At 43.9% G+C, this 12158-nt stretch overlaps 1 protein-coding gene and 1 pseudogene across 1 annotated transcript; both read left to right on the forward strand.

The window, feature by feature from the left end:
- The first annotated feature begins 3396 nt into the window (after positions 1-3396).
- LOC132814798 (ferritin heavy chain, oocyte isoform-like) lies at positions 3397-6641 on the forward strand (annotated as a pseudogene).
- Positions 6642-9920: 3279 nt separating this feature from the next.
- LOC132814803 (ferritin heavy chain A-like) lies at positions 9921-11804 on the forward strand. Its single transcript, XM_060823591.1, has 4 exons — positions 9921-10022; positions 10747-10893; positions 11058-11183; positions 11649-11804. The coding sequence occupies exons 1-4, from the start codon at positions 9921-9923 to the stop codon at positions 11802-11804; spliced, it is 531 nt and encodes a 176-aa protein (XP_060679574.1).
- Positions 11805-12158: the final 354 nt, after the last annotated feature.

Here is a 12158-nt window from a genome sequence, read left to right on the forward strand (position 1 = left end):
TCAGTTCTCTCTGAAATCACAACTGTATCAAATTTGCTGGTTTTTTTTTAAAAGCAAAGTTTGGAGGCTTGTCTTCAGAGCTCAGTAAGCTGTGCTTGATGGGGTGAGGGTACTGTCCTGTCAATATTACAGTCTAATCCACAAGTTTGAAATTTTGTCTACTCTAGAGCTTTCCAGGTTTCGGTAGTCTGAAAAGTTGGTGAATCTGTGAAATGTCACAGTAATCTTAACATGTGATGGCCCTAGGCCCCCTCTCCAATCCAATTACTGCATTAGACTCACTGGGGAAGTTTAACCCTACACAGTGAGAACCTGCAAGAGTGGCTGCTTGGATAATGCTGAACACAGCCATAATGTTCACTATTTGAAATAAACTCCTTTTTCTAAGCCTCTCTAACCTAGACAGGTACTCCTCAACATCAACCAGGAGGTATTGGCAGGAGTGGAGTCTGTGGAACTGTGCCCCATTAACTAATTTAGATAGGGCATTGTGAATTCAACGTGGACTGAAGTAAATGCTTCACCTTCACCCTCCTCCACATCCAAATATTTTTCTCTTCAGTCAGTTCGCAAACCAATAGTAAGGGGTTTCCCATGATGTTACCGTTGTATTTAGGTGCTTTGCAGTACTTCACCGCCAGATGTACCTTCCACTTATCTCCATTTCTTTCACCGTCCTGTACACGTGGATGGAGATGCTGATGGCAGTTAGCTGTAGTCTAAGGCAGTGAAGGTGATGACCTACTGCCATCAGCACGAGACTGGGGTAGGGGCGTGTTCAAATCCCGCCATTGCAGCTGGTGGAATTTGTATTCAATAAAAATCTGGAATCCAGTCAAAGAAGACCATGAAGCTATTAGGAGAAAGTGAGGAATGCAGATGCTGGGGATCAGAGTCAAAACGTGTGGTGGTGGAAAAGCACAGCAGGTCAGGCAGCATTCAAGGAGCAGGAGAATGTTACAGCGCAGTATAGGCCCAGCGGCCCTCGAGTCGACATTTTGGGTATCAGCCTTTCATCCTGATGGAGGGCTCATACCCCAAACATCAATTCCCCTGCTCCTCGGATGCTGCCTGACCTGCTGTTCTTTTCCAGCACCACATTCTGTGACCATGAAGCTGTTGTCCATTGTCCGGGAGAATCCCGACCTGGTACACAAGTGCTCTTCAGGGAAAGAAATCTGCTGTCCTTACCTGAGCTGGCCTACACGGGACGCCAGACTCACCTACAGCAATATGATTGGTTCCGGGGATGGGGTACATGCTGGCCTAGCCATTACCCACATCCCATAGAATAGTATGTTAGGACTTTCATGGGAACGGCAATGAAACGCGATATTAATGTCGCAAGATTAAACTCACAAAGATATTTATAGTCCTATTTCATCTCTGTCAATTTGAAGAAAATCATCTGTAGGAGTTTGTTTTTCACCACCTTGATTTTGTTTTGAATCTATCCCCATCCCTACTTCCGAATAAATTAGGGATACTAAATTCAATGTAATCTTAGATAAAGGATCAGTCAATAGTTACCCCAGAGCCAGTACCCAAAGGCATTTTTCAAAGTCTCTGGTGATCATTGAATGACCATGTGATATCCATCCATTTGGATAATGTCTTTTGTGACCGTTGGATACCAATATGTTTTGGATCCTTTTTAACCAGAATGTCTGTAAATACATGAATACAGTTTCTGGTCAGACACATCAACTGTGCCCACAGGCATCTTTCACAAGAGGCTTCTCAGTGAGATGTTATTGGTGGCTCCAGATGTGAATCAAAGCCACTCTGTCAGGCCTATCTCACACTGAGGTTAATCAAAGGGAACACATCTCCACCACACCTTGGACTTCAACCACTTCGATAAAACAAAAAGCAAAATCCTGCAGAAAATGGAAATCTGGAACCACAGCAGAAATTGCTGAAGAATCTCAGCAGAGCTGCCAGCCTCTTTGGAGAGAGAAACAGAGTTAATAATTTGAGTCACATTTTGACTCAGTCATTGGACTCAACATTAACTCTATGCTTCCTCCCACAGATTCGGCCAGACCCACGTAGACTCTCCAGCATGTTCTGGTTTTATTTCTCAACTGCATTTACATAGTAGCTTGTAATTTCTCATTAAGTGAAGTGGTCCATGTCCATATATGGTAAGGATTGGACAATATCCAGGTTCAGGCTGACAATTGACAATTTATATTTGAGCCATACAAGTACCAGGCAACGGCCACCTCCACCAAAGGAGAATCTAACCATTACCCCATGACATTCAATAACATTACCATGACTCAATCCCCCACTATCTATATCCTGGGATTACCATTGACCAGAATATGAATGGGACTGGTCAGATAAATTCAGTGAGACTAGGGATCCTGCAGCAAGTAACTAATCTCTGACTCCCAACAGCCTGTCTTCCCACCTTCAAAACACAACTCAGGAGTGAGATGCAATATTCCCTACTTACCTGAATGAGTACATCTCCAACAACATACAAGAAGCTCAACACCACCCAGGACAAAGCAGCCCACTTGATTGGCACCACATCCACAAATATTCACTCCCCCTTCCACTGACACTCAGTGGCAGCTGTGTGTACTATCCACCAGATGTACGAGAGTAATTCTCTCAGGGTCCTGAGTCTGCACCTTCCAAACACATGACTGATACCATATACAAGGACAAGGAATGTCCCTCCAAGTCACTCTCCATCCTGACTTGGAAGTACATTGGCGTTTCTTCAGTGTCACTGGGTCAAAATCCTGGATCCCCCTCCCTAACAGTCCTGTGGGTGTAGCTAAGTCAATTGACTGCTTCAGTTCAAGAAGGCAGTTCACCATCATCTACAAAAGGGCAACCAGGGACAGGCAATAAATGTTGGACAAGCTCACGATGCCCATGTCCCATTAATGAATGAACATTTGAAATTTGGTCCATTTTGAAGCTAGCAAAAATAAAACCTTAGCATTTAATTTGTCAGGTAAAATTCTGGGACACATTCATATGTTTGGAAAAGGTGGAGAGAAGGTTAATATCGTGTTTCCAACGACAAGAGACTTCATTTGTCATTCAGTCACATCCAGCTAGTTTGGAGTGTGCACAGAATCTATTACTCCATAAGTAATGATATCATTAAATTTCATCTCTCAAACCTGTCTATCTTCCAGATCTCTGATTGGTTCTGGGTCTCAGCTCCTCCCTCACAGTCCTCCCTGTTGTGTTCATTGGTGCCTGGATTGATTGGAAATTCCTGATTGGCTGTCAGGGATTGTCAATCATGATTGGTGCTGACACACCCTGGTTGAGTGCAGGGTGTCCCAGGAGAATAAATACAACAACTCAGGAGCATGAGGTTCATTTCTAGAGTTGTCTAGGTGATAGTGAGCAGGAATAGTGAAGATGGCTGCCCAAGTGTGTCAGAACTACCACAAGGACTGTGAGGATGCTGTTAACAAGCAGATCAACCTGGAGCTCTATTCCTCCTATGTTTACCTCTCCATGGTGAGGCTTGTGAACTTGAGACTGAAACCTGAAGAGTTGGAGTTTTGTTGATTTAATGGATTGTGCAATGTTCTGGTGATTTTGAACATAAAATAACCTCTGAACAGCTCCTACAGCAGCTGCTCTATGGTTATTTAACGTGCAGTGTGGGCTCCTTGTGGTCCAGTGGTACTGTCTCTACCTCTGAACCAAGAGGCCTAGGTTTTAGTACTATCTACTCCAGCGATGTATCTGAATGTTGCTGAATTATAGTTGGGTTTTTGTATCAGACCATGGACCTACTTATTGCCAGAAAGTCACACTCTAGTGTCACTGCTGTAGTCTGGTACATCCTCATTTAGTATTGTTCCCTCATTGTTGTGGTTCTGTTTGCTGAGCTGGGAATTTGTGGCAGATGTTTCGTCCCCTGTCTAGGTGACATCCTCAGTGCTTGGGAGCCTCCTGTGAAGCACTTCTGTGATTTTCCTATGGCATTTGTAGTGGTTTGAATCTGCTGCTTCCAGTTGTCAGTTCCAGCTGTCCGCTGCAGTGGCTGGTATGTTGGGTCCAGATCGATGTGCTTATTGATTGAATCTGTGGATGAGTGCCATTCCTCGGAATTCCCTGGCTGTTCTGTTTGGCTTGTCCTATAATAGTTGTGTTGTCCCAGTAGAATTCATGTTGCTTGTCATCTGTGTGGCTACTAAGGATAGCTGGTCATGTCATTTTGTGGCTAGTTGGTGTTCATGGATGTGGATTGTTGTCTTCCTGTTTGTCCTATGTAGTGTTGTGCGGTCCTTGCATGGGATTTTGTACACCACATTGGTTTTGTTCATGCTGGGTGTTGGGTCCTTTGTTCTGGTGAGTTGTTATCTGAGATTGGCTGTTGGTTTGTGTGCAGTTATGAGTCCTAGTGGTCACAGTAGTCTGGCTGTCAGTTCAGAAATGTTTTTGATTGTTCCCTCACTTTTTGAATGTTATGCTCTCGACCTTCTGATGTTGAGGCTTCATTCACAGCAATGATCACTGTTTTCATTAGTGGAATGGAAAATGTGTATAATTAACTTGCTCAAAGGTATTTGAAGTATCTCAACTGCTTGTTCTGGAATCAATTGAAGTACTTTTCTTTTTCTTTCCCTAATTCAGTACAGTCACTGGTAATCTTTGAAAGAGTATCTGGCAGTAAACCCTACCATATCAGTCTCACTCTATGATGGCCAGATACTGGTGAGATCTACCCTGTTATGACCAATCTCCTCTACTAAGGCGAGTAGGGCACTTTGGTTTAATCCATTGAAAGCAGGATGTACTACAGACTCTGACACACACTAAACCTAAATTCTTGGCATGAAACTGAAGTTCAGATGAATCTAGCTTAGATCTCCATGGAATACAGGGAGAACTAGCCATTTGGATACAGAACTGGCTCACAGGTAGAAGAGGGGGTGGTGGTGGAGGGTTGTTTTTCAAACTGGAGGCCTGTGACCAGTGGAGTGCCACAAGGATCAGTGTTAGTTCCACATTTTTTCATCACTTGTATAAATGATTGGGATGTGAACATAAGAGGTATGGTTAGTAAGTTTGCAGATGACTCCAAAATTGGAGGTGTATTGGAAAGCGAGGATGGTTACCTCTGATTACAACAGGATCTGGACCAAATGGGCTGTGAAGTGGCAGATGGAGTTTAATTCAGATAAATGTGAGGTGCTGCATTTTGGGAAAGCAAATCTTAGCAGAATGTATGCACTTAATGGTCAGGTCCTAGGGAATGTTGCTGAACAAAGACCCTAGAGTGCTGGTTCATAGCTCTTTTGAAAGTGGAGTCGCGGTAGCCAGGATAGTGAAGAAGGCATTTGGTATGCTTTCATTTATTGGTCAGAGTATTGAGTACAGGAGTTGGGAGGTCATGTTGTGGCTGTACAGGACATTGGTTAGGCCACTGTTGGAATATTGTGTGCAATTCTAGTCTCCTTCCTATCTGGCAAGATGTTATGCAACTTGAAAGGGTTCAGAAAAGATTTACAAGGATGTTGGCAGGGTTGGAGGATTTGGGCTATAGGAGAAGCTGAGCAGGCTGGGGCTGTTTTTCCCTGGAGTGTCAGAGGCTGAGGGGTGACCTTGTAGAGGTTTACAAAATTGAAGGGCATGGATAGGATAAACAGGCCAAGTCTTTTCCCTGTGGTCAGGGAGTCCAGAACGAGAGGGCTGTTACATATTGACTGAATTGAAAACTATTTCAATTGAAGATCTTGAATTGCTTTTGGAGCTTTAGATGACACTTGGTTTTTTTTCTCTCCTTCCCTCAGTCTTACTTTGACCGGGCTGATGTTGCCCTGCGTCACTTTGCTGAGTTCTTCAAGGAGCAGTCCCATGAACAGGAACACGCTGAGAAACTGATGGCATTCCAGAATAAACGTGGAGGCTGAGTCCTCCTGCAGGATGTCAAGGTTGGGTTTGGTGTTTATTGTAGATGGACAGTAATTCTGAATTAAAATGCTTCATATCAGCATCTATGGTTTTTATGGTAACTCTGACACCACAGTTCTCTAACTTTTTAGTGTAGAATGTAAAGCCCCTACTTTTCTCTCCCCTCCAGAAGCCAGAGCAGGATGAGTGGGGCAATGGTCTGGAGGCAATGCAGAGAGCTCTGCAGATGGAGAAGGATGTGAACCAGAGTCTGCTGGATCTGCACAAACTCTCCTCTGGCCACACTGACCCTCATGTGAGTTCTTGGTATTGTTAATCTTTTGCTTCTAGTGTAATAAGTCGAACAACAAGTCAAAAATCAATCCCTCTCCTGCTTGTGGAGGGTGTTGTATGGGAGTGGACCAAGCTTCTGGTGTTGCCAAGATCTAAACTTTAAGAGGTTCCTCAGCAGTTTGTGACATCACTTAAGTGTCCACTCCCCTGTATTAATGGGAATATTTCTCTCTTGGTGGGGGTGGGGAAGAGAGGAGGCAAAAGTGCATTTGATCTTGACCTAATCAGTTCCCCTCTTTCCCTTCCAGCTGTGTGACTTCCTGGAGAGGCACTACTTGGATGAGCAAGTGAAGATGATCAAGAAGCTGGGAGATCACATCACCAACCTGAAGAGACTGGGAGCCCCTGAGAATGGCCTGGGAGAGTACCTGTTTGACAGGCTCACCCTGGGGGAGAGTGACTGAACTGACTGCAGGGAGCAAGCTGTGTAACTTTTTGGTATTAATTGGAGATGTGCAGAGTAAGGTCACTTTTCTTTTAAAAAGTGACCTGCCCTCTATTGTGAAATATGCCAACTGTAAATAAACTGCTCAATACTGTACTTTGTTGTTTACTTGTTTGGATGAATGTCTCATTTGTGAAGAGGTATGATGAGATGTAACCTGTTGTGGAAAAGCCATTACCACAATAAAAAGGAGCAGTTTATCCTGAGATTGCTATTCAGGTGGCTGCAATCCAGTTTGAATCCTCCCTCTTGGGAGGGTGTAATATTAGCCATTGGCTGAGACATTAGGCTTATAAATCTCCTCCTCCTCTCCAAACAGGAGGACTGGCCACAAATGTAGTCATGGCACAAGTGATCAGATTTATTCCATGTAGGTTTTTTGAGGGAGTTTGGCAACACTGGCTTCCTGGCAAGTCTGGACTTAGACCAGTCCCACTGCTGTTCCTAATTCACTGGGAATGCCCTCCATAGAACTGCTTACTTTATGTCCAATCTGTCTTGGCACATTGTGCAAAGCTCAAATGTCTTCATTGCTTTTCCAGTGTTGATCCTGTTTGTATTCTGCTAAATGCAGATACTAGCAATCCCTCCCAGAGTTCTGTAGGAGTGAAATTGAGGGAGTTTTCTCCCCCTCAGTAGGGGAGGCTAAAATAACCAGGCGTACGTTTAGAGGGAGAGATGTAGAGGCCAGAGGGTGCAGTCTCTGGACTGGACTGCTTAGAGGTAGTAGTGGAGGGGAATATAACTGTCACTTTCAACACTCCAATAACTACATGGATTGGATAAGTATGGTGACTTACATCCCAACTGGGAGTAGATTAATCGAGGAAATGGGTGGTATGGAAAAGATGCTGCACCTTTTTGAGGTGCATCAACGTAGTCCTAATGTCACTGCTCTGCAGCGTCTAAGAGGCTGTCTTCATAGACAATGCTTTGTACAATAACAATTGCTGATGTGTCTGGGCTTGTTGGAAAGGGACCCTCTCCAATAGTTCTGGGCTGGGTGTGAACTCACTTGACTGGGATAGACTTCCTGAGAACTTGTGACCTCTTGGTCAGTCAGAGCTCAGTGCAAGGTCTCTGGATTCAAAGCACCAACATATGCTGCACTCAATCAAATCTGACCTATAATTACTGTCTCCTGTTGTAAGGGAGCCAATTAATACAGGAGCACAGTGATCATCAAATAACATCCTTCAGCTCCTGTCCAGTACAGATATTAGGAAGAGGAATTCTGCTCCAGGAATTACAAAAAGAAGGTTCCTTGTGTATATTTAAGGAAATAATCCAGATGATTGAGCTGAATATTCCCTCCTTGCCCCCAAAATATTCTCCAACCATTTGTCAGCAGCAATCGGGTGACAACTAACAACTTGTAAATCTACACTGATTGTAGCCAAATGATTTAATCTTTATATATTCTGCTCCATCTGGTTGTATCATTACCCCTCTGAATGGGTGCCAACCTGGTTGCTATTGCAGTTGTGATTACCCATTGTTTATGTTGGTCTCACGTGTTTGAAAAAATGCCACATGATTCATTAAAACTTCAATCTTCAGTCATCCATTTTAGAATCCCAACAGTGTGAAAGTAAGCCATTCAGCCCATTGAATTCACACTGACCTTTAGAAAAGCATCTTACCCATACACCCCTTCTTACCTTATCTCTGTAATCCCTCATTTCCCATGGCTAACCCAGCTACCTACACATCCCTGGATGCTATGGACAATTTCCCATTGCCAATCCACCACAACCTGCACATCTTTGGACTGTGGGAGGAAACTGGAGCACGCAGACACAGAGAGAATGTGTAAACTCCACACAAACTGTTGCCTGAAGGTCCCTGGTGCTGTGAGGCAGCAGTGCTAACCAATGAGCCACCGAATCACCCGATGCCTTTGTGAAACAATAAAAATGCAAAAACGTTGCAGCCTCTTTGTTTTCACACCCATCACCATTCTCACTTTGCAGGTAGTGATTGTGAAATCGGTGAGTCCCAACGAATAGGAGCAGAGGGAGCTTATTCAGCCCATTGGGTCTGACAGCCACATGTTGTGGAAAACCCATTACCACAATAAAAGGAACAGTTTATCCTGAGAGCTTGCTATTCAGGTGGCTTCAATCCAGTTTGAATTGTCCCTCTTGGGAGGGTGTAATATTGGGAGCCACCCCACTGATCTGATAATCCTCATCTCCATATTCTCGTTTGTCTCCGTAAACTTTGATCATTACAAACTTAAAAACCTATCTCAACCCATCCTTAACAGCCCTCTGCAAGAAAGAATTCCATAGATTCAGAAGGGATTGGGAGAAATTTCTCCTTATCTATCTTCAACTGGTGATGTCTTACTCTGAGATGACGCTCTCTTGTGCTGGTCACTCTCACAAGGGGAACCACCGTCTCTGCATCCACTCTGTCAACCTCCTGAAGAAACACATGTTACAGGTCATGTCTTTTCTCATTATTCTGACCCACTTAACTGTCTCTTCATGAGAGAGTCCTTCCATAGGATCAGCCCAGTGAACCTTTTCTGGTCTGCCTCCAACCCTTTAGGTCAGGGGCCAAAACTGTTCCCAGTACTCCAACTGTGGTTTGGCACGAGTCAACATTATGGTGCTGGAAAAGCACAGCAGGTCAGACAGTGTCCGAGAAGGAGAATCGACGTTTCGAGCATAAGCCCTTCAATCAGGCTTCATCAAGCCCTTCATAAGCCTTTTTGGGATTTTGCCCAAAACATCTGTTCACCTGCTCCTCAGATGCTGCCTGGCCGGCTGCGTTTTTCTAGCACCACACTCTCAACTTTGATCTCCAGTCCTCACTTTCTCCATCTGTAATGGAACCCGATGTCATTGTGTCAAACCTCAGAGAAACTGTCCCATAAAGCAGAAGAACCAGTTTAGGTCAGATTGTTCAAATTCATTCTTATCCATCCATCGACAAACAGAAAGTTAGGAGTTTGTTCAGGATCTATTCATCTATAAGCAATGATCGCAAGATTGATTCCAAATCTCTGATTGGCTCTGGGTTATGGCCCCTCACCAATCCCCTCCTCCTTTGTTCATTGATGCTTATATTGCATGGTGATTCCTGATAGGCTATTGGGGATCATTAATCATCATTGGTGCTGCCACTCCCTGTTGGGTGCAGTGTGTCCAAGGAGGATAAATAGAAGAGCTTGTGGGTGAGAGGCTTAGTTCTACAGTTGTCTAGGTGATAGTGTGTTGGAATAGTGAAGATGGCCTCCCAAGTGTGTCAGAACTACCACAAGGACTGTGAGGATGCTGTCAACAAGCAGATCAACCTGGAGTTCTATTCCTCCTATGTTTACCTCTCCATGGTGAGGATGGTTCTCCTGGTCTCTGTGTTTGTAGAAGTTGCAGTTTCTCCAGTTTAATGAAATTGCTTTATGCCATACTCTATTCCTGGGAGGGAAACCATTTTGAGTGGTGAAAGATTTCTTGTTGAAGTTAACATTGAGCAATGCCTGCTCCTTGTAGCAGCTGTCTTCTGTGGGGGTTTAATGCTGGACTAACTCAGCTACTTCCTATGTAACTAACCAACAACACAATCAGGTTAACTGGCCAGTAACTTGAAGCAGTGGTTATTATTAGGTGACCATAGCTGGAGCAATGTTGTATGTGTCCTCACTAATGTTTGTTGTCTTGAGCTGAAGATAGCAATGTGGGTCTAATGTAACTTTTCTTGGGTACTAGAATGTGTAGTCAGGAACAATTTCCACAACAGAAAGGAACATTGGTCGGTTTCTGACAGTAAACTGTCTCCTTGATGCCTGTTCTCTTGGAGTCAGTTCCACTATCTGCAGAAATGGAGTGGCAAGAAATTCCTTCCCCCCCCCCCCCCCCCCACCTGAGGGCAAGGGGTGGTATATTCTAACAATTTCAGTTTTAAAATTGTTCTTTAAGCAATTTGCTTGTCTAAGAGCTACCTGCTCAACAAGTTTTAAATAACAACAATCTTAAACTTGGCTTTTTAACTTCTGAAACAAAATTGCTTATGATTTTTAAATGTGAAATGGCTTGTTTGACTCCTGCCCCCTCCAGTTCTCTTACTTTGACCGGGATGATGTTGCCCTGTGTCACTTTGCTGAGTTCTTCAAGGAGCAGTCCCATGAGGAACGGGAACATGCTGAGAAACTGATGGAATTCCAGAATAAACGTGGAGGCCGAATCCTTCTGCAGAATATCAAGGTTGGACTTGATTTTTAAAATTAGATTAAACAACTGCTTAATTTGAAACAACTTGATTCTATTGGCTTAAGACTCTAGTTAAATCCTTCATTTTCAACTTTTTATCCTCCTTTCCTTTTTGTGCATTTTTTTTAACTTAATTCTGTCTGTTTCTTCTCTTCCAGAAGCCAGAGCAGGATGAGTGGGGCAATGGTCTGGAGGCAATGCAGAGAGCTCTGCAGATGGAGAAGGATGTGAACCAGAGTCTGCTGGATCTGCACAAACTCTCCTCTGGCCACATGGACCCTCACGTGAGTCGCTGATGTATTTATGTCTGGGCTCTTCCATTAAATGGATAAGACACTTGGCCTTTAGCCTCTGATTTTGTACCTAAACTGTAGTGTGTAGCCTGGGAGTGGACCCAGCTTCTGGTGTAGTCATGATCTGAGCACTTTCTCGAGGCTGTTAAGCAATCTGTGGCATCCCTTAACTGTCAGAATCCTAGAGATGTACAGCATGGAGACACCCTTTTGGTCCAACCTGTCCATGCTGACCAGATATCCCATCCCAATCTAGTCCCACCTGCTAGCATGTGGCCCATATCCCTCCAAACCCTTCCTTTTCATAAACTCTGCCAAATGCCTTTTTAAATGTTGTAATTGTAGTAGCCTCCAATTCCTCAATCCTCCACTCCCTAGCTTGAGGGGAATACCAGTCTTGGTGGAGAAGGGTATATTTGATCTTGACATAATCAGATTTTATGTTTTCCTTTCCAGCTGTGTGACTTCCTGGAGAGGCACTACTTGGATGAGCAAGTGAAGATGATCAAGAAGCTGGGAGATCACATCACCAACCTGAAGAGACTGGGAGCCCCTGAGAATGGCCTGGGAGAGTACCTGTTTGACAGGCTCACCCTGGGGGAGAGTGACTGAACTGTGTACTTCTCAGTTGGGCTTTGAAATGTAACTTGAAATAAAACACTTAATATTTACTTGTTTGTGCCTCTTAATTTGGAACCAACATCTAAGCAGTGATGGAAACCATTTAAGATCACTCTTTCAATATGCCAATTCTGGGTCCCAGCTCAAGGCCAAAGAGCATTGTTTGAAAGACTTTTAATGTAAGTTGCCTTTTTACAATCTAATCTTGGGCTCTAGAAAATGGAACAATGTCACTTGGTCCATTGACTATTTCAGCACAATCATGACTGAGCATTCAACTCTACCTTCGATATCTTTAGCCTTAATTCTATTTCTCTGATCTGTGTTTTGGCTTCCACTGCAGTG

This window comes from Hemiscyllium ocellatum, unplaced genomic scaffold, assembly GCF_020745735.1.
Source record: "Hemiscyllium ocellatum isolate sHemOce1 unplaced genomic scaffold, sHemOce1.pat.X.cur. scaffold_924_pat_ctg1, whole genome shotgun sequence".
NCBI lineage: Eukaryota > Metazoa > Chordata > Chondrichthyes > Orectolobiformes > Hemiscylliidae > Hemiscyllium > Hemiscyllium ocellatum.